The sequence below is a fragment of the Sceloporus undulatus genome, chromosome 1 (genome assembly GCF_019175285.1).
Source record: "Sceloporus undulatus isolate JIND9_A2432 ecotype Alabama chromosome 1, SceUnd_v1.1, whole genome shotgun sequence".
NCBI classification, from domain to species: domain Eukaryota; kingdom Metazoa; phylum Chordata; class Lepidosauria; order Squamata; family Phrynosomatidae; genus Sceloporus; species Sceloporus undulatus.
The window spans coordinates 255,464,495-255,487,579 of NC_056522.1; the positions used below are offsets into that span (position 1 = coordinate 255,464,495).

Below are 23,085 nucleotides of genomic sequence, written 5' to 3' on the forward strand. Positions count from 1 at the left end.
TTCCATCTCAATTGAAATTGGCCATTGTAAAACCTATCTTAAAAAAGCCCTCCCTCGACCCCCTGGTACATAATAATTATCGGCCTGTTTCGCTGCTACCATTTTTGGGGAAGGTGATCGAGAGGGCGGTTGCAATCCAGCTTCAGGCAGTCTTGGATGAAACGGATTATCTGGACCCATTTCAAACTGGCTTCCGGGCGGGTTACGGGGTTGAGACGGCCATGGTCGCCTTGGTCGATGATCTCCGTCTGAGCATCGACAGGGGAAGCGTGTCCCTGCTGGTGCTCTTGGACATCTCAGCGGCTTTCGATACCATAGACCATGATATCCTTCTGGGGCGCCTGGCAGAGGTGGGAATCGGGGGCACTGCGCTCCAGTGGTTCCGGTCCTACCTCTCTGGGAGGTCCCAGATGGTGCAGCTGGGAGACGTGTGCTCCGACGAGCGGACCCTTAAAACTGGGGTCCCTCAAGGAGCCATTCTGTCTCCCATGCTATTTAACATTTACATGAAACCGCTGGGAGAGATCATCCGGAGACATGGGGCGCGGGGTTATCAGTACGCTGATAACACCCAAATTATTTTCTCTATGTCTCCGACTGATGCAGTGACTGGGGATGGCATCTCTCCTCTCGAGGCCTGTCTAGAGTCAGTAATGAGCTGGATGAGGGAAAACCGACTCAAGTTGAATCCAGAGAAAACGGAGGTACTAGTGATAGGTTCTCCTGGTCCAGGAATCGCGGTGGTTCCACCTGTCCTGAACGGGGTCACGCTCCCTGTGAAGGACTCCGTGCGCAGTCTGAGGGTGCTTCTTGATTCGTCGCTCCACCTGACTGCTCAGGTGAATGCGACGGTCAAGAGCACCTGTTATCAGCTTCGGCTTATTCGCCAGCTGCGCCCATACCTGGCCCAGAGGGACCTAGAAGCTGTTGTACATGCTCTGGTAACTTCGAGACTGGATTTCTGCAATGTACTCTACATGGGGCAACCCTTATACCAAACTCGGAAGCTGCAAATGGTGCAGAATATGGCAGCCCGGCTGGCCACTGGTGCTTCCAGGACCAGCCATATAACACCGGTTTTGAAAGATCTCCATTGGCTGCCCATTCGCTTCCGAGCTCAATATAAGGTGTTGGTGATTACCTATAAAGCCCTAAATGGCTTGGGCCCAGGATACTTAAAGGACCGCCTCTCCCCATACATTCCGCCTCGCACCCTCAGAACGTCTGGGCAGCAATTACTGAAGGTGCCTGGGGCTAGGTTATCCTCCACCACACGGAGGACATTCTCCACGGCTGCCCCAGCCCTTTGGAATACGCTGCCCATTGAGCTCCGCTCATCTACCACCCTGGCCCAATTCAGGAAGGACTTAAAAACCTTCCTGTTCCAACAGGCATTCCCCGACTAAAAATCCTGTGGGCCTCCCTCCTCTTCCGTGGCCAAGAGGTTGGGCTAAGGGGGTTTTAATCTGTTGGTTTTTGTTGATAGTTTTTATTGTTTGTATGGTCAGCCTGTAGTTGTATTTTTATATTGTTATGGCACCATTGTTTTTAACCTTTGTTGTAAGCCGCCCTGATCTTGGGAAGGGCGGGATATAAATAAAAATTTTATTATTTATTTATTATTAACTGGGCAGCACTCCAGGTGAAGCTGAATGACACATCTTGGTGGTGATGTGGGGTTTCCAGAAAAAGCAGAACTGGAAAATGTTCTCCAATTTTATCCAATTATCTGATTATCCAACAATCAGATAACATTAGAGTGTTCTCAATAATATTCACTGATTTAGCACATCTGGTTTAAATATTATATTCAAACACTTCCAAACCTTTAAGTGGAAACTAGTTTATTGAAATATATGCAAAAATGTAAAGAGAACAGCATGTACTTTCCTTATACTTAAAAAAATGACTACACCTGGAAGAACTTTTTTTTTAGGAAACGTAATTAAAGAGAACTGTAACTGGTATATCAACAATTCAACTTTCTTTTGTGGAGGTATAACTGCACTTTCAGCTTCAGAAATCATGGAAACCCACTAGATAGCCTTGGGCAAGTCACACTTCCTTTCAGCTTCAAAGGAAAGCAATGGCACACCCCTCTAAATAATGATTATCAAGAAAACCTTATGACAGGGTTACTATAGTTTAGAGTTGGCTTGATTTGCATATAACTCGCACTCAGTCTTCACACATGACCATACTTACCATCTAAATATAGTATAAAACACAAACCATAACAGAGCTTGTGTAATGTCACACCCTGCTAGTCTCAGCTGTAGCCCTGCCCTAATTTTTTTAAAAGGCAGTTTAAGTAATTTTACGTCCTGTACTAATATTACACTAGCGTTAAAGTGGTGCATTGTTTGGAGGAAATAAGAATGATTTGAGGAAAAAGTTTAGGGAACTTTTAGCAAAGAAAAAACAGTCCACAGCAAACAGTGCCTGACATTATATACCCACAAAAGGCTTAATTTCATAACATACAGCTTTCATTTTGGGAATTTCAATTATAAGTGTCATTAAAAACACCTTGTCCTTAGCCAATACCTGTTGTACATATCAGCCATCATCTCCACTTCCAGCTCAGCTGCCAACTGTTGAGCCCGCAGAGGATCCATCACACTTTCAGAGATTTGTTCCTGATGCTGCACAGAACACAAATTGTCAAAGACTCTCTATCTACACAAACACAAGCACACACAATTGCTAGTAGTAAGGATACCATTTCTACATTTATACTGCAAAAATAATGCAGTTTGACATCACTTTTAACTGTCGTGGCTACAGAAAACTCGGATTTATAGTTTTGTGAGGCACCAGCGTCCCTTATGTATATAAAATAGCAAAATCAAGGTTAGCTCTTTGGAATTTATGTGTATTTTAAAAATATTTTCAAGCTGTGGATGCTTGAATCTGTGGAAAAGGAGGGCTGACTTTATTATTGTTGTTGTCATTGTCATCATCCAAGGCTGTGGGTTAACTAGCCATTAGTAAATTATTCTAGTACTGTATTTTAGCATTTTATAGTCTTGTGTTTTATCACCCATATTTGATTATACAGTTGTCCCTCCATATTGGCTAGGGTTAGGGCAGTGCTTCTCAATTATTTTCTGTCATGCCCCCCCCCAGGAAGAAGAAAACATTTCGCACCCCCCGCGCGACTGTAAACAGTATCATTTCTCTATAAAATTGTTATAAGTACACCTCTGCATAACATACCTTTACGGAGCCTCGCACCCCCCCCCCGGGGGGGCCACCCCACTATTTGAGAAGAACTGGATTAGGGGAACAAGACCCCCATGAATATGGAAAAGCCGCAAATAACAAAAACACTGTTTTTACCTGAGAGGACACCTCTCTATGAATCTCTAGGTCCTCCAGTGCAACTCTGTGGTCAATGTCCAACATACACTGACCATAGAATGGCACTGGAGTAGCTACACATGGTCTTTCAGTGCAATTTTTATTTAAAGTTGACCACAGAGTTGCACTGGAGGACCTAGACAGTCCTAGAGAGAACATATTAATGAAATCCGTGAATAATCAAAGCCACAAATATGGAGGGATGACTGTATATGTTTGATCTGCCCTTTGATGGGAAGGACATTACAAATAACTGTTGTTGTTATTATCATCATGTGTGATCACGCCTGGCCCTTTGGGGGAAATAATAATAATAATTATTATTATTATTATTATGTTGATGTTCTTCTGTTTGGTGGAAAGGATGTTATACATAAACATTATCATTATTATTATTATGTTGTAATGTTCTCCCTTTTGGTGGTAAGGCTGTTATAAACAAACATCATGATGATGATGCTTGATGTACCGCCTTTTGGTGTCAAGGGCGTTATACTTAGACCCTCCCCTTCCCCTGGGGCTGGACCGCCTGCTCTATCCCGGGGTCCAGGGACCTGTTGCGTCCCAAGTGTGAGTCCCCCGCGGGGCCAGAGCCGCAGAGAGCGAGAGGATGGATCCCCCGGACTCCCATCCTTCCCTGCGCACTCACCTTCACCGGCCACACAAACCGGAAGCACGAGGAAGAGACACTTCCGCCCTCGACCCGTTCGCCTCATGCCCTTCCTTGGTGCCATAGAGTCCGACCGGAAGTCGTGGGTCCCTCTTAAAGCAGCAGCCCTTGCAGCGTGGCTTGAGCTCTAGGCTGCCGCTCTGGGCGCCAGGAGGATTGGACTCTATGGTTCCTGCTCAAAGCACGCAGGGCAGGGCGGCCTTGGGCGAGTTGCGCTCTCTCAGCCTCAGAGGGAGGCCAAGGCAGGCAGGCACGCCTCCTCTGAAGAAACCTTGTGATAATAAGGGCGCCATGAGTCGGAAACGACTTGAAGACACAGAACAGCAAAACACAAACCAGTGGCTGGGCTGAATTGGAACTGACAGACCCCTTCCTTCATAATAATAATAATAATAATAACAATAACAATAACAAACCCTAGAGAGGAGAATGCAGCATCAGCAACATGAGGCCCATGCTCCTCTGTTGACTTCCTTTTTAAGATGGAAAGGGAGCGCCTTTGAGACCAAGGCTGCGTCTGCACTATAGAAATAACACAGTTTGACACCACTTTAATTGCCATGGCTCTATCCTACAGGGCTCTGGGATTTGTAGTTTTGTGAGCCACTTGGTGAAACTACAAATCCCAGGATACAGCTGGCTTTAAAGCAGAAATGGGAATCATGCAGCAGCATCCTCCGGACGGTGTTAAACTCCATCTCCCAGCATCCCTCTCCCACTGGTTCCACTGGCGAAGGCTGATGGGGACTGCAGCCCAGAAACATCTGGAATAATAACATTATTATTATTATTATTATTATTATTAAGCTTTATTTATAAAACACTGTAAACTTACACAGTGCTGTACGTACAATCAAAGCAGATAAAATAAACCTGCCTATGCTGCATGTTCCACGAAAATTATTAAACATAATACATATTAATACATCTTAACATTCAAACAATAAAATATAGCAGACAACAGATTAATATTGGATAATCCCATTCCCCTCATTTAAAGAATGATGAGGGAGTATTCTTGCTTCTTTAATAATAATAATAATAATAATAATAATAATAATAATAATAATATACTTTATTTATAGCCCACCTCTCCCTGTGGATCGAGGCGGGTTACAAGAAACAAGAATAACAATAAAATACAATATACAATTAAAATCCACATTTCTAATTAATCCCCAAACCTCCTCCAATCATAAAAAATAACAAACTAAAACCAATAACAATATAAAGTATATAACAATCTAAAATACTAATTAAAAGGGGGGAAAATAAAAATTGGCTAAAATTAGAGGTAATTAGAGGCAAGGCCTCTATCTTTCTTGGTGTCGATGGCATGGCCAGATGAATGTGAAAGCATAACTAACCCATAATGCCTTCCATGGGCTCCCATTGACTTGGACCAGAGCCCAGAGCTGTTATCTCTGTAGTGGATGATGCCTTGCTGCTCAACTGAGCTGGGACTCAGTGCAGGGAATCTTCTGCGCTGTTTCTGAACTTCCAAGAAAGAAAGCAGGCTTTAGAGAGTACAGATTGTCTGCAAGATAACATTTGTGAGACAAGATAAATTCTCTGCATTCTGAGTTGACTGTAGGTCAAAGCTGAATGAAATTAGATTTGGTTTAATGGGGCTGATTAGCTTCTGCATTGAGAAAGAGAAGCTTTGTCCACAACCCTGAAAAGGGCAGAGATGGGGAAAGTTACTCCTTTGGCCTATAGTTTATTCATTCTAAAGCAGAGGGCATTGAGATCCATCTTGCTTGGGTCCAAAACACACTGCAGTTTGAGACAGCTTTAACTCCCCTGGCTCAGTACCAGGGAATCCTATTGCAGTTTATTGGCACCAGAGCTGTCTGACAGAGGCTAAATGTCTCACAAAGCAAAGTTCCCAGGATTCCCTAGCAGTGAGCCAGGGCAGTTAAAGCAGTCTCAGACTGGATTATTTCTGCAGTGTGTTTTGGACCCTAGTTTCCAATTTCCCCAGCCAGCATGGCCACTGTATTATGGTAGTCTCCTCACCAAAAAAACATTCCCAGCTCTAGGAAAAGGGGCAACCAGTGCCTTTAATGCATAACGTGATACATGAAACTTGAAGATAGAATTTGTAGGTTGATAACACATTTGGCTATTAGGGTTGTGTGGATTCTGGCTAGCTGGTGCAAAAAGTGATGCTGTACCAGGCAAAGCAGTTTGGGATAGAGCTGTTCAAACTGGAGTACAGTATAACATTTCATATGTACAAAGATTTCCAGTTAGTCTTTAACATGAGCAGATTATAGCTGTAGTAGCTGGAGATGGGGAAAATAACTCTTTGGCAGAGGTGCTGCCATAGCAGATAAATACTGAGCTGGATACACAAATAAACTGACTGGAGAAGCTCTCTGTTCTTTGTGAGCTGTTTAACAAGATTCGAAATTGGTTGTTCAGGAACAATTGGATAAATCTACAAATAAGTTTATGCTGCATCAATATGTTTGGAAAGTGCTATTGAGAACAATGGTTTCCTGTCCAACTATATATGTTCATTAACTTTGCATACTACAGGTTGTGTCTCTCCCTTATCTGAAATGCTTAGGACCAGAAGTGTTTTGGATTTTGAATGTTTTGTTTTTGTTTTGGAATACCGGTTTTTGCCTATATATACATGATGATATATCTTGGAGAAGGGGGACTCAAGTCTATACACAAAATTCAATTATGTTTCATGCACACCTTATGAACATAACCTGAAGGTAATTTTATACAACATTTTAATATTTTTGTGCATGAAACAAGGTTTGTGTACATTGAACCATCAGAAAGCAAAGGTGTCACTATTTCAACCACCAATGAAAAAAGTTTGGGTTTTTGAAAAAGTTTGGATTTTGGAATTCCACATAAAGGAAATTCAACCTGTCCTATAAAAATACTGTTCTTGTAGCTGAGAGGGACATAATAATGCTTTCTTGCCTTCTGTACATGGCTTTGCAAAAGAATCAGTGGTTGCAGAAGGCTTATAGAATGAGCCTCAGAGTAAAGTGCATGAGCTATGATGGCCCCTACTCTTTTTTACTGCGGCACGCACTCACTTATCACCCCCTCCTTTCTCTAGAGAACTCTGAATACAATGGCCTGTGTTTAGCAAGTGGCCTTGAGGAGTTTAGCTAGCTCAGCTAAGTATCTCTTTTGCAGTAGCTAGCTATCTCTGTACATTCCAGGCTCCAAGCAGATGTAATGCTAAGAAGAAAATACAGGACCATTGAGTGAACAGTGAACGCAACCAATCGCTTGTTGTTTAGAAAACAGCCCCCTACGAAGGGCATAAAAGGGGGGTGGCAAGAAGCCATCAGTGCTGCAGCCTTGGTGACGCCTACTTTGGTGTGCTGCTGCCCTGCGCAGAAAATAAAGCGTTTTTATTCTAGCCAGTTCGGTCTCCTTGACTCTGCTTGTCCTCTGGCAGGCCACGGGCCTTCGGGTTCGTGGGTTTGGGGTCACCCGCTACAGTAGCCACCATGCTCATGTACAGTACATACCTTTAAACTTCAGTTGAGTTGTTTCAAACTATCTCAGGAGTGTACAAAGTGATGGTTGTGGGGAGTGTACACAGTCCCCGAGGACCGTTTTTGGAGCTTATCACACGGGAGGAATTTCTCTTAATTTCGAATGAAAAGAAAGTGGGGCCAGAACGCATTCACATGAATTCACTAGTTCAGCGAATTTATGTGAATTTGAATTGTGTTCAAACTGACTTCCCATTGCCCAAAAATAGCTTGCCATTGCCCGAAATTGCATGTGGTAGTCTATCATGCAATAACGTGAAACCCCATGATTGCGTTTTGGACTGACTTCCCATTGCCCGAAATTGTGTGTGGTAGTCTATCACGCATTAACGTTAAACGCCATGATTGCATTCATATTGCCATTGGATTATACTTCCAATTTCCCTTGTCTGATAAACTCCTTAGTGGCCACAAGGACTCCCAGGGTCAATTCTTTCTACAAATGCAACGTATTTGTTTACATTTTGTGACGATTCATTATCTGCTGCTTTAATTTTTTTCATCTGCTCTCACTTGCATATGTAAGCGTATTAGACATGCACACTCTCTGATTACAAAAGCTTCACATATGTGGTTAACTGGGCTGTAGGGCTGTAGTCCATAAAGCTTGTATCGTAATAAATTTGTTATTCTTCTAAGGGCTTTATTTTGAAAGCATTTTTAGACAAGGCCTCCACAAGCACCCAAGTCTGGCAAAAACATTATTCATAGGGTGGAGAAAATAAGCCTTGCTGATGATGCAGTTGGTTAGCTCTTTTGGCATAGAAAAATGCATTATTCACTTCTAATTCAGTAGCAAATGTAGGAACCAATTGCTTAAACAATGCCATGTCCTACAGCTACAGACCACAGCATGAAGCACAGAGTTGCAGTTCTTCATAATTTATTTTTTGTTTATGTTCACCAAAATGCATTCCTATTTCTAGGTTGGGGGGGGCAAATTGTCCTTCTAGTGTTCATATTTATTTTCCCTTGTTGTCCATTAGATGCTAGCAAAGATCTGAATGCTGAGCAGTCAGCAAAAGGCATGTATTCATTTGCTCTCCTGAGATGGTATTTACACCAGAGCCTTAAATTGGTTTAACAGTCATTCATCTCCACACGTATCTCCCTAAGGTGTTGGGGGGAGAGGACTTAAGCTTCTCGAACATAAAATGCCTAAAATGCTAATTAAGCTACATTTCCTAGAATTCTCGGGGAAATAGCATGTATGACTGAGAGCCAGAAGGTTGTAGTGTTTTGAGTATTAGACTAAAGACTGGAAAAATAGAGTTCAGATCCCTGCTTGGCCACAGAAACCAACTGGGTGGCCTTGGGCAAGTAGTCATACTGTCTCAGCTTTAGAGAAATGCAGTGGCAAATCTCTAAAGAAATTTTGCCATGAAAATTTGGGTCACCAAAGTTCTGTTGACTTGAAGGCTCACAAGAATATGTACAATTAAATTGGTGAACAAAATTGATGATCACTTAAATATCAGGATTGAATTCTCACTTGTCTTCAAGTGCTTTGGCCATTTGTGAAGGAGTATGGTGACAATTTAGAGAAATCAGAGGAGTGAATGAGAAATCAGTAGAGGGAGAGACACAAGGCATCAGAAAGGCCAGTAAGGAGGGCAAGAGAAATCTGCTTGGGGAAAAGGGGGTCAGGGACCCCATGTTACCTTGTCACATATGATTCTCCTTTGCCTATACTGTCTCTTGGAGACAGAACATCAGTCACCTCAATTGTCATGCCTTGAGAAACTACTATATTATATAGACAGTCCAAGGGGTGTGTATAAACAGTGGAAAATGTAGAGCTTAATACTTGACTGGATCCCACAGATTAGTCTCAACTAGAGTAAACCCACTGAATCAGAAGGTGAGTCAATACATAGATAAATCCCATTGATTCGGTGGGTCTGATTTAATTGGGACTGAGAGCCAGCATGGCTTACTGGTTTGAATGTTGGACTACAACTCTGGAGACCAAGGTGAAATTTCCCACTCAGCCATGGAAACCCACTGAGTGACCTTGGATGAGTCACTTGCCTTTGGCTTCAGATGTAAAGACTGGACTGTCTTCTGTTTGGGCCACAATCCATTTCTCCCTGTTGTCTACTTCTCTCTCAGGGGGGCAGGCAATTCCCTGTTTGAGCACAAGGTGTCAGAGCTGTTTCAGAAATGAAATGGAAGGGGTGCTTGCTCAATGAATTGAGTGGGTGTCATCTTGAAGAGGTTAATCCCTTTGTTTTCATCAGGTTTTCACTCTCACTCCAGGAAGACATTTTAAAATAGGCCTTCGAGGGGCAGAGGCCTTTGCAAACAATCCAGTCAATGCATGGCTTTTTTCCAACAGAGATTTATGTTGGTTAAGTTCCCATAGCAATGTTTACAGGCAACATTCTGCCAGGCTGTGAACGATAGAAGAAATAAAAAGAAAAGAAAAGAAAAGAAAGAAGGAAAAGGAAAGGAAGTATGTGGAGGTATAAGGAAGTATAATATGTGTGTTGTTTGTTGCCGGTTAAACAGTTTTTGGATCTCAGTGATGGAGAAGACCTTTCCCCAAGAAATCATGATGGACAAAGCAATGCTAGGATTATCAGGTTCTTAGTTCTTAACCTGGATCAGGAGGCTTTGGAAGGGGGTTTATTAGTCAATGTTAGTGATTTCTATTTGGTTGCTAAATACTGTAGATACTGAATATGCATCCTTAATTTATGGGGGAAAGGCTGAAATCCTAAGCATGCTTGGTAGACATGAAGTCCCACTAAATTCAGCAGGACACTGAACCAACTTGTGGAGATTTAGAACAGGAGGTCTTTAAGCTTTGACTTCAGGGCTTTTTTCTTCTCCTGGTTATTGCCAGTACTCCCATATGTCCCAGCCACTTAAATAGTCTCTTTTGTTCTTGAAGCATTATTTAACTACTGCTAGATTCAGCACTTATTCAGGCTGTAAGCCAAAGATGAATAAAACACCACCACTGCTTCTCACTAACTTGAACCTATTGCCTAAATCCCAGTGGGGCAACAATGCGAGTGTGGCTTGATTAAACTATTGCTTTAGCCTTCATTACTGCTCTGCTATACCCCACCACCAGTCTACTTCTGTAAAATGCTTTGCTTTGCAAGCACAGAGAGAGATTAATAGACTCTTCCTGGCAACTTTTTTTTTGGGGGGGGAGCTGCACTAGTCTGCTTCTGTAGAAAAAGAAGGGGTTTTGTGCTCCATTTAAGACATTAGTTTATTTCAGCATAAGCCTTCAGCTTGCAAGTTAACCTTGCATTTGGAGAAGTGGATTCAACTCCACAAAAGCTTACACTGAAATAAATTCACTAATCTTGAAGAGGACTCCTTTTTGTTTATAGGCTCTTACTGTAGGAGTATGAGAACAAATAAAGGAAGCATATGTGAGCAATGCTAAATTATCACTGCATCTGACAAAGAATGTCCTTTCCACAAAGGTTTTTACAGCCATCCACCCACCCTCCTGTCGTTTTTTCCTTACTCTTTCTCTAGCTGCAATGTTTTTAGCAACAACAGCAGAAGATGGAAGGTGAAGGAGGCCTGAGGAAACACAATGGTTAGTGTGCCTGCAGTAAATAATGCAATCAATGAGGAAGAATTAGATTCTGCTCCTGACAATCCTACTCTAGCTATGTGTGCCTGCCTACAACAGGCCAGGCAAAAAGCAGCTGCTTCCAAAGTCCCTTACTGAGCATGCTTGAACAGAGACACAAGGAGAAAGCAGATAAGCCTGTCTCACCAGCTCACCCCAAAATATCAAAAAATCATAGATCTAAAACTTTGGCCCCCAAAATGGAAACCATAAAAAAGTGGAGGCCAATGATAGAAAAAAAAACATCCCTGGGTGCATTTTGGAAGAAGCTGTCCAGTAGTCTCTAGAAGGTTCAAAATGTTTTCATTTACTTATACAAGGCTTATCTGAACTCGTTGTTTCATTGACCATGTGCATATTGTTAGTTTTGGTTTAAAGGTTTACTCAAATATGTTGAACTGCTTTTTGTGGTGCATTGAAATGGTCAGGAGGCTTATTCAATAAAGAATATGTGACTGACTTTTTGTGGTGCGTAAATCTGTCTCTATTCTTTCCATGATATTTCTGGCTCTTGTTCCAAATTTTATAATGCTCAGGAACACACCCACATCTTTAACCTGTATTATTGTTGCTGTGTTTCTTCAAGACAATTTTGACTTATGGCGACCATAAGGTAAAACTATCACTATATTTTCTTGGCAGAATTTGTTCAGAGGGGTTTGCCCTTGCCTTCCTCTGAGGCTGAGAGCATATGCCATACCCATTATTATTATTATTATTATTATTATTTATATCCCGCCCCTTTGAGGTCAATTGAGGTGGCTAACAGTAATAAAATACAATACATTATACATCAAAATCTTCTTCCCTCCTCCGCTTAAAAAGTTATTAAATCAATGATAATTAAAACCAACAAATTAAAACAACATCAACACATACACATTATTACAAAACAAAACAAGACAAAACAGTAAACTGCGGTAGCATTCTATTAAATTTCCAGGGAGGACCTTGGGGACTCTCATGAGAAGAGGGTTCCTGAGGCCAGGATTATCTGTCCAGGAAAGGCCTGCTGGAAGAGATCCGTCTTGACAGCCTTTTTAAAGCTGTCTAAAGATGTCAATTGACGGATCTCATCCAGCAGGTTGTTCCATAGTCTGGGGGTGACAACAGAAAAAGCCCTCTGGGAGGTAGCCCAGATCTTTGAGGCTGCAACAAATTCCTCCCAGAGGACTGGAGTGTGCGGGGAGGATTATATGGGAGGAGGCGGTCCCTGAGATAGTTTGGACCCAAGCCATTTAGGGCTTTAAAGGTGATAACACCTTGTACTGGGCCCGGAAACTAATAGGCAGCCAGTGGAGGGACTTTAATACCAGAGTAATATGGTCCCTCCTCGATGTTCCTGACACTACTCTGGCCGCCATGTTCTGCACTAATTGCAGTTTCCGAATCAAGCACAATGTACAGCGCATTACAGAAATCTAGATATGAGGTTACCAGTGTGTGTACAAGAGTCTCGAGATACCTTACTTCCAGAAAAGGGTGCAGTTGGCGTATCAGCCGAAGCTGATAACAGGCGCTCTTGACTGTTGCATTTACCTGATTTGTCATCAGGAGCGACGAATCAAGGAGCACCCCAGACTGTGAACACAGTCACTAGAGGAGAGTGTGACCCCATCCAGGACTGGAGGTTGCAACCCAATTTGTGGTTTCGGGGCCGCTACCGTGAGCACCTCTGTCTTGTCCAGATTCCGTTTCAATCTGTTTTTCCTCATCCAGCCCATTACTGCTTGGAGACATTCACTGAGAGAGGAAATGCCATTAGAATTTGAGGCCAACGAATGAAACATGGAGAAATAGATCTGGGTGTCATCAGCGTACTGATAACACCCAGCTCCATAACTCCGAATAATCTCACCCAGCGGCTTCATATAGATGTTAAATCACCCCACAGGTGAGCTCCCTTTTACTGGAGCAGCTGTCCCCGAGCAGCACCCTCTGGGATCTGCCCGAGAGGAAGGACCAGAACCACTGCAATGCAGTGCCTCCAATACCTAACCCCCTCAGGCGGTCCAAGAGGATGCCATGATCTATCGTGTCGAAAGCCGCTGAGAGGTCTAGGAGCACCAAAAGGGTCACACTACCCCTGTCAATGCTCAGATGCAGATCGTCAGTCAAGGTAACCCAAGGTCACCCGGCGAGTTTCCATGGCCAAGTGGGAGTTCAAACCATGGTCTCCCAGTGTCCTAGTGCAACACTCAAACCACTACGCCACACTGACTCTCACTTAACCTTTATAGCTATCTAGAAAATAGAGAAGATTGGTTTCCAGCCTGTGAAGCAACTCCTACACTACCAACAATGTTTCAAACTGCCCCTATTCCAAGATGTAGGAGGATAATTGCTAAACTGAGAACTTTATTTATTCATTTTGATATGTCCTATCCCTCTTTTTTCAACAGCTTACATTAAGTAGCAAGACAGATGCAAACAGCAGTCCTTGAAGCAGATGGATTGCTACTTGTCATATTCTTGTGTTGCTCCCTACATTCTTAGTGAAGATATTAAGACTTTTAAAAATCATGTTTTAGACTATCACTCCCACAATCCCTTGCAGTTAGGTGTGCCAGCTGGAGTTTATGGGAGTTGAAGGCCAAAACATTTGGAAGATCAAATATTTCCCACACTATTTGAGGTTGCTGTTTCTCCCTGAGGCTATTCTGTCAAGCTTCATTGTTTTTTATGTTTAAATGGCTCCCAAATTCCTGTGGCCAATTTCCCCCATACGTCCTTTGGTTTACCAGAAATCACAAAAGGCTTGTGGAAACCATCAATATTACCAATAACGCCAGGGGCTCTTTCACATTACACAGCTATAGTTGACCACCATAGGTCCATCCTGAGCATTATGAGTTTTGTAGTTCAAGGAGACATTAAATACTCTTCCCTCCACTGCCAGTCCCAGGATTCCATACGATGGAACCATGGCAGTTAAAGTGGAATTATAGCACTACAATTGTGTAGCATGTGAAAGGGCCCCATTCACAGTCTATTGAATGAATCCATCTGATCATAAAATTCTCCCACACAACTGACCAGAGAGGAAAGCAATCCATAAAATATTATGCAAATAGATCTTGTAGCACCTTTGAGACTAAGTGAAAGAAAGAGGTTGGTAGCATGAGCTTTCATAGACTTGAGCCTATTTTAACAAAAGCATCTGAGAAAGTAGACTCAAATCTACAAAAGCTCATGCTACCAGCTTCTTTCTTTCAGCTAGTATCAAAGGTGCTACATCATCCCTCTGCATACTGAGTTTCCAGACTAACACAGCTATGTCTTTGACTTCTACCATCATGAGATATTATGTCTCTTGTGGACAGCTCATTAGACATCACACCCACTATCTAGGAAATGTATATTTTCCTATTGAATGCCTTCAATATAGACCAGAGCTTCTGTGACGCTCTGGTTGAATGTGATCTCTCTCTCATTCTCCCTGCCTACTCCATCCCTGCCCCCCTACTCCACACTCCCTCTTTCTTCCTTCACTTTGTCCTGGCTCCATCTGCTCCTCCAGAGAAGTAGGAGCTGTGATTGAAAGAGGCACCTGCTGACCTCCTGGTAAAAATAGGAGCATTTAGTTATTCATCACAGTAGGGAGGGTGGGTGTATCAACAGAGTAGTAAACAATGAAAGAAGTGCTGAAAGCCCAGTGGAAGCTGAAAAGAGAGGCTCAGAAGGGGCCAGTAGAAGGAAGCCCAGGAAGAAGAGAGTCATCTTGTCTCAGGGAAAGACCAGCCATTTGGTAGGTGGCAACTCATTTCCAGTGCCCCTATTATCCACATAGCTGGGAGGGGGGCTTAAGAAATAATGGTTTCCATACATATGTCTAGAAAGGTGCTTATTCTTCAGATGATGGTTGACAGCAACTCTGTTCTGAGCCACATTCAGTTTCCAGGCAGTTCAGATCTGACATTTGGACACCAAGAAGAGAAGAGATAGGAGGGAAGTTCTCGCTGTTAGTGTAGGCACAGGGCCCCTTAGGTAACCCAAGAGTGGCAACTGAATTGTTAGGTTTGTGTTTTGTTTGTGGGGAATGACATTTATGAGATTGTCTAGGGTCTCTTCAACCGAGGCCCTTCTCAGGGAGCTTCCACCATCTGAGATGCAGCATGTGACTACAAAGGACAGGTCTTCTTGCTGGTGGCTCCTTGGCAGGAATTGTTCTACCCTGCATCACATGAAGAACTTACCATTTCTCTTTACTTTTTCTCTGCTGATCTTTTAATGCTGCTTTGCACTTGTTTTAGGTCTGCTGATCATTTTTATGATTCCCTTAAACTGCAGTGTTTTCAATATTTTGCTTTACACTATTTTTGTTTTTGTTTTATCACTGATTTTTATTCTTCCTCACCCCATAAACTAATCTAGGAGTGTATTGAAGGGCATCCCTAAAATAACTGAATTAAAATAGAGCAGTTGCATCCTTTTTGGTATCTTTTACCGACAGTTCGGTTTACTGTGACAGACAGAAATTTGGCAAGTGAAATTATTTCTGGCAGAGATGTAGGAATGTGAAACACTGGATCTGCTTAACCCCCTGCCAGGTGTGCCAGGGCTAAAGCAGCAGATGTGTTGGATTATAAATCCCATCATTCCTAGCCAGTATTGCCATTGGCATTCCAACATATCTGACAGGCACAGCACTGTGGAAAGATGGTGGGTTAAAAGCGAAAGAGGGCCAATGCCCATTTGAAAATGATGGCAATTCTTGGGGAGCTATTTAAGGAAAGAGACACAGCAAGACTTTGATATTGGGGCTCTCAAGAAAGGAATTCTGGTGGCTGGCTCTGGTGTAACATTAAACAAATTAGCCACCCAGAATCCTAAACCGTTGCTAGATTTAAAATACATGCAAACATCACCCAAAATGCCAAGGAAATCTTATTGTCCTGATGACTTTTAAGTTCTGAAAAGTAAAGTATGTTGAGAAAATGCAATATTGTGCATACTTACACATATTATTCCAGCTACATTTAAGTGTGTGTAGTGGTGGTAGCCAATGATCTGCCTAAGGCCGCAAATTTATCTGGTGGTGCAAGGAACTGAAATTAAATGGCATTAAAATGTAAATTTCAGTTCAGGGAGCAGAACAGTTGTCTTGTGCCACTCCTTCTTGATCTACAGGGCAAAGTATTTCAAGACCCCTTTCAAAGCCTTGGCAGACACATACACATGCATCTGCTACCATATAGCTCCTTGTCCAAGATGGTCCATCATTTCCCATGGTTTTTCACTATTGTGTTGGTTGTGCTGGTCAGGGCTGATGGAAATTACACTCCAACCACATCTGGAAGGCCACATGACTCCCAACCCTGCCCTGTGGACACAGGTGTGAGAGATACAGAGGAACTGAACATCCCTCGTCACTGTCTGAAAGAGGCCAAAACCCAAGAGTTTTCTTTCTTTTAAAATATCATTGATTGTCCAAGCCCATTTGCTCCGCCACCATCTGAACTGTGGGAAATTCACAGCAGCCTGCAAATTAACAGTTTAATTTGAAGGAAATAACACTGGGCTTTTATGGGGTCTCTGTGAAAATATTTGTTTGTTTGCATATTTTATAGAACAGCAGAGCAGGAGCCAGCAAAAGGGAGGCAGGCTTCTACAGTCAACAATGTCAGAACTTAACATAATAGCTAGCACTGGTTCACACAAAGGTAAACCACCCTATCTATATTTAATTTTTAGGAATTCCTTCCTGTTCTGTGTTGGAAGGTTTTCCATTCAGGCTTGAAATATTACTTTCTTTCTTCAAGGAACTGGTCATTATGTATTTCCATCCACTCAATTTGCTCCCACCCATCAGAGGATTCTGGAGGCTACAGAAGAAGGCAGTGTTTGTACAGTAACCACAGCAAGTCTACTCTGGCATTTAACAAGGGCTACAGGTCACTGTTCAAAGATGCTACAAAACACCCTCCTTGTCTGAGTGGATTCCTGTAGCAGAGGTATGCCAAGCAGTTTCAGTCAGAAGTAGGATGCTACACAACAATAAAATTTAGAATGAACTCTACTGAATGCAGTATGTGCCAGTAGCGCAAGGAGGAGAAACCTGTGGCTTTCTAGAGGTTAGTGGACTCAGTCCTAGTGGATTCAATCTCACTATGGCCTATTGTTAAGATGACAGGTTTTGTAACTGTACAACATCTGGATGAAAGGCACAGTTTCCCTGTCCCTGTTGTAAGAAATCCAAAGCTGGAGCAGCAAGCAGGGTGTGAGACTGAGACTGACGGGAAAGAGGAGAAGGAGAAGAAGGAGACCACTTAGTAGGATGTGATAGAAGGGCTGGTCAAGTGTTGATGGTTGGAAGAGCACAAGGCAGGTATGTTCTTCCTTGTGAATAATTCTTCAGACGTGTGTGTGTGTGTGTTTTAACTTCAGACAGATTTCTCATGTCCATTTATCTGACAAATTATATTTAGTCATCTCTCTGAGCCTTTTTCTTCTAGCTTTCATTTTCTATAGAAGAGCTCTTCTATGAAAGTGACAGAATGATCCATCTGAGTAGAGGATGGAATGCCAAGGCCTTGAAAGGCTGATAAGAGGCTGTATAGCATTCCTCACTGAAAGAGCAGCACACCCCTATGCTTTACATGTCAACAGAGCTGAGCTCCATTGAACTCAATGAAACTTAATGACAAGTGAGAGGATATAGGATTTCAGTCTTAGGGAAAATGTGAGTACTGGGGACCAGCTTAACAGAGCCACTCATTACTCAAATGTCCTGGACATCCTGACCTCTCAAACTGTATTTGCAAATGTCAGGGGGGTATTTTTAGCAGGTGGCATGGTAGTTCACCTGCCTCTGCTCTCTGTAATTGCCTGTTGCACGTTTCATGCTTGAATCACTGACTGTTCCTGCCCTGGCATTTGTCTCCAGGTTTTATTTCAAGATGATTTACTAAGTGACAAGAAAATAGGGGACAAGGGAACCTCTAGAAAATAGGGGACGTTGACATACACACACATGCTTACACACCTGTCTTAAAGGATCTCTGATCTGTTCCAAGTAAGTTGCTACTTTAAAGGATTTGGAAACAGGGCCAGACCTACCATTAGGCAGATCATGGCCAACTACCTCAGGTTACTAATTTGGGATGTAATGAAAGAACAGAAACTTTGTTAGTAATTTAAATGGAGAAGAGGAGGAGGAGGAGGAGGAGGAGAAAGATACTCGTGTGATTTGCTGCCTCAGGTGCCAAAGGAACTTGACTGGTCTTGATGGGAGGGTGTTTGTTGCTCCACATCCCTAAAAGGAAAATGTATTGGCCTTAGTATATGGCTGATGGAGGTGCTCTTGCAGTGCCTTTCATCCATGTGGCCCTGCCTTTAGTCTAAGAAAGAGTTTTTGAAATGCTTCTGTTGCTGGACTATAGCTCCCAGAATCCACCAACTAACATGACCCATGGAAACATTCACAGACATAACTAAAAAAGAAAAAGACTGGATTAAGGCATATACTGCACAAACTCTGCACTGACCTAGCTGTTTCTTTTGCAGAAGGACATGCAGGAGGAACACAGACACACACAATTGCAGACCATCTTCCCTTAGAAATTCTGAAGTAAAAAGAGATCATCCAGCTCCCTTTCTGAAATGCCCACCTATTTAAATTGCCCTCCTATTTGAAAATCTGGGTATTGTTCTCCCATCTTATTGTGAATGTATGGTCACACAATTGATGAGTGGCAAAACAAACTTGAAGCAGTGTAGTGAAGAGAACAGCAGCAAACTGTCATTCTCTCCTCCATCCCCTTCTGCATTGAGTTTGATTACCTTCTCAGATAATTTCCATTGCTGTTCCCCATTTTGACTGGAATCATACTGCGTAGTTTACTTTTTTATATAGATCTTACAAATATTTATAGTGCATAGTTAGTAGAATGCATCCATGTCACCTGTTTTGCCTCTGAACAGAGCTGTGAATCTCACAGAAGACATATTTGTTTTCCAAAAGAGTGTGGGCTGGTTCACCCAGGCTGTCTTTAGTTTTAGGTAGTGTGAGGCAAACACCTCAGACAGATGCTGTGGGGCAGCAACAGCAGTCCCTTGGCTTTTCCTCCTGAGCCATCAGCCATTCTCCACTTATGTTTCAACCATGTTGAATGTGGGCCACATTATTTGTTATATTCCTCTGAACTGGCCAGTCAAACTCACCTTTAGTAAAAGGTGCCATCAAGTTGCCAGTATTTAACTGATAGTCCAGCCAGCTTCTGTGGCCTACCCTAGAGTCTCTCTCCCCATCTGTCTCTCCAGCTACCTACCTACTGATCCACACATCCATCTATGCAAAAACTACAATTTATCACAGTTGGTAGAAACAAATAGAAGCTTTATAGTACTCAAAGTTTTCACACTTTATTCCTTGCACTGTTTATTTGCAGAACAGGAGCTGTAAGAAACCACCTGCTTTATATTCCACTGGCTGAACAGAGGAACATAGCATCATGGAGGCTGAAGGCACCAAGGAGCAGCAAAAGACACAGGAGATCAATGGGCTGAAGCAGAAGGAAGAGTCAGGAGATGCTCAGATCATACCAAAGGAAAAGAGTGAATCAGGAAAAGCAGATGGTGCTGGGAAAGAAGATTCTGGAGAGAATGAGGCAGGGAAAGCCCAGGCCACTGGAAAGGAATCTGCTGGGGAGAACGAGACAAGGAAAGGAGAATCTGCTGGGAAGAGTGAGGCAGAGAAAACAGAGAATGCTATGAAAGAAAGTGCTGGAAAGAATCAAGCAGGAAAAGAAGAGAATTCTGAGAAAGAGGCAAAGGAGGACAATGAGATCACCCAAAAAGCTTTGGGGAGTGAGGAGGTAGAGGAATCTGAGACCAGAGAAAAAGTGAAAGAAGTCAGGGAAAGCGACCAAGCACAGGCTGAAGTGGTCCTGGGTGAATCTGAAACAGAGCCCAAGAATAGAGCTCATGCATCTGGAACAGCAGCAGAACCCCAGGAAAGGAAAGAAGAAAAAACTGATGCTGTGGAGAAAAATAGCAGCGTTTCCAGCAGAGAGGTGGGAACAGACTGTGCTTCAGGTCGTGGCTCTTCACTTCTTTGCTTGAGTGTTCTCTTCCAACTCTATGATTCTATGATTCTATTATTAACACGTCTTTTCAAGCACACACTGAGTACAATTTCCCATTCCCCATCACACATATTTTAGACTCCTCCAGTTTCTACAATCCTTTCTGGATCTATAGACAGAGAAGCAAAGCACAGCCACTCATCCCACTCACAGAATTATTGAGTGCATAGTTAGCTTATAGGACAGTTTCTTTCCTACGTGTGGCACACACATTCACATTAAGAACCATAGAGTAATTGGTGTATTTCTTGATCTGTTGGGCATATTTGCCATGGTGTTTTTATATTAACATTTGTCTTTTAGACCACTGCTGGAATTTTGTATCAGAATGAGTAAGTAACTAACCTCTGGCCCAGCCCCACTAAACCTGACAGAAAATCATTAATCTGTATTCCTATCACTGGCAGAATGGACTTCCTAATCTTCATGCAACTGATGCCCAGTAAATTAGGTTGGGGGCAAGTTATGATCATGGCAATACTGTCAAAATCGTGACTTAGTAGCCATCATGAATATGAAACAGTTACAGAGCAATAAAATCTTAGTAACTGTTCTATACTCATATGGAGCCAGCCCTCCATATCCACAGATTCTTTATCAACAGATTCAGCCATCCATGGCTTGAAAATGTTTTTTGCAAATTCCAAAAAGCAAACCTTGATTTTCTTGTTTTATATAAGGGATGCCATTTTACTATGCCATTGTATTTAATGGGATTTGAGCATCCACGGGGTTTGGTATCCACAGGGGATCCTGGAATCCAAACCCAGTGGATATCAAGAGCCCACTGCACTGACATGATTATGACACTATTGCCACAGTCACTTTACTTGTGCAAAAGGTGGAATTTCAGGAGGTAATGCTTGTTACCTGGTAGCATGACACCTGCCAAAATCCTGCCCTCTCCAGTTTTGGAGTCTGGTAACTTTAGACATTATGCTCTGAGCTAGACATTGGCCAAATGGAAGACAAGTAACAATGCTTTGAGACATAGGGCGTTCTTTCATGTACAGTTTCATATATCACCTATTTCTGTCACCTTTATGTCTAAGTGTCTTCTTTGTAAACACCAGGGCACTCTGCGTGTAACCTAGTTGAACAGAGGTGTGGAAAGTGAAGGTCACAGCCCTCATGAAGCACACCAACCTTTTTTTCCTGTTCCACAAGACCCTATTGGACAGTTTAAAAACCCCAAACCTACATTTTAAAAAAGAAATGTATTAGATAGAGATTAAAATATAAAAGTTCCAACTATTTCTTAGAAACTGTATAGATTCAAGTCATCACACAGTGCTAAACAGAAAATGAATTGTGGTTGGTCTCCTCACTCCCCCCCCCCTTTTTTTTTGTGTGTGTGTGTGTGTGCCCAGGGCCAAACTGGCAGCACTTCCGATGAGCCTCTCTCACCTGGATCAGTGGAGGAAGAGGAAGAATACTGGCCAGAATTCTCTCCCAGTTCTCCTGATGAGAGTCCACAAAGCCCCATGGAGCTCAAGAGCGTGGAAACAGGTAAGGAAACTTCACCAGCCCATTTAGACATATAAGAGTGGAGGTAAATATTAGTAAATTATCATTTGAAGGTTACATTCCATTACATTTATTGGTTGGAATCACACCTGCCAGAAAATCTGAGAACCTTGAGAAATTTACCTTTCATTTTAAGCATGTGTGCACACGCTTCCAAAATGTTTCTATATTAACCAAGTTAATATAATTTTGGGGAGAGTGATAAAACTAAATCTGGAATACTTCTTATTGGGAATATTTGGAGAGGATGTAAAGGGGACAGATGAAAAGATTTTGTATTATATGGTTGTGTTGGCAAGGATCTGCTTCGCGCAGAAATGGAAAAGTGAGCAAAGCCCGACAGTTGAAGATTGGATACATAAATTATACGAGGGAATAGAAATGGACAGATTGATACAAATAGTAAAAGAAAAGTCAAGCGATCAGACAAAAGAGGATTGGACGAGAGTTTTTAAATTCTTAGAATCCAGATGGAGTAAAGTAGCAACATGCTATATGTGATAAATATCTATATGTATACATATGTATTTATGTTCATGTTTTGAGAGCTGTTATAGATAATGAAATTTAGGTGAGGATTAGCAGATCTACGATTAAATTTACCTTCTTGTTAAGAAAGGCAATATCAGTCAAGAATGAAACAAATACTGGTGAAAGGAAGTCACTTTGTATGTTAGGCATGCGTGTAAGATAGGGCATGGTTGACCAAGTTAGAATGAAGACAAGAGGGAAGGGGAAGATATAGTGTAGTTGAAGTTCAGGAGGAAGGAAGAAGTAGGTGAAAGAAGGTTAGAGTAGGTAGATAGATATGTAGAAGAGAAGATGAGGTGGAGAGAGAAGTGTGAGATAAGAGGGGCTTTGGGAAGGAATGGAAGTTGTAGGTTAAAGGTTTGGTATAGGGTAAGTAAGGGACCACTCTCTCTCTTGTTGTAAATAATGTGATTATTACGCGGTGTATGACTAGGATGAATGTACTTTTTGTTTGTCTTTTTTGTGTATGTGTGTGTTGTTTTATTTTGGTTTTTTGTGGGGTTTTTTAGGTCTAGTAGATGTATGGCTATTTTGTATATAGTGTTTTCATGTACTGTTTTAACAATAAAATATTATAAAATTTAAAACAAAAAAACAAAATGTTTCTAGTCCTCATGTTTGTGAAGAGGCAGCTGAAACCCTTCAGAAGCTGGACTACTCAAACAAGACTGCATGTGGCCTTTTTTGGCAGTACCCCACATGGTTCTCAGTCACTTACGATGATGATGATGATGATGATGATGATGATGATGATGATGATGATGATGA

At 42.2% G+C, this 23,085-nt stretch overlaps 2 protein-coding genes across 4 annotated transcripts in view; one reads left to right on the plus strand and one right to left on the minus strand.

The window, feature by feature from the left end:
- TIMM10 (translocase of inner mitochondrial membrane 10) overlaps positions 1 to 4,113 on the minus strand; it is a 10,549-nt gene extending 6,436 nt beyond the window's left edge. Inside the window, exons 1-2 of the mRNA XM_042469431.1 lie at positions 4,013 to 4,113; positions 2,548 to 2,645 (exon numbers count right to left, since the gene is read on the minus strand). Of these exons, the coding sequence (XP_042325365.1) occupies positions 2,548 to 2,618 (71 nt within the window). The 5' untranslated portion in view covers positions 2,619 to 2,645; positions 4,013 to 4,113. The remainder of the gene's footprint in view (positions 1 to 2,547; positions 2,646 to 4,012) is intronic.
- Positions 4,114 to 14,783: 10,670 nt separating this feature from the next.
- Positions 14,784 to 23,085, plus strand: part of SMTNL1 (smoothelin like 1) — a 20,836-nt gene continuing 12,534 nt past the window's right edge. For 2 of the 3 annotated variants that reach the window (XR_006100771.1, XM_042440657.1), the window contains exons 1-3: positions 14,784 to 14,921; positions 19,564 to 20,187; positions 21,630 to 21,768. Coding sequence is in view for 2 of the 3 variants with exons in the window: in XM_042440657.1 (XP_042296591.1) it covers positions 19,627 to 20,187; positions 21,630 to 21,768 (700 nt within the window). In the remaining variant the exon portion in view is untranslated. Of the gene's footprint in view, positions 14,922 to 16,743; positions 16,837 to 19,563; positions 20,188 to 21,629; positions 21,769 to 23,085 lie in introns of all 3 variants that reach the window. The other variant, XM_042440671.1, reaches the window with a different exon arrangement.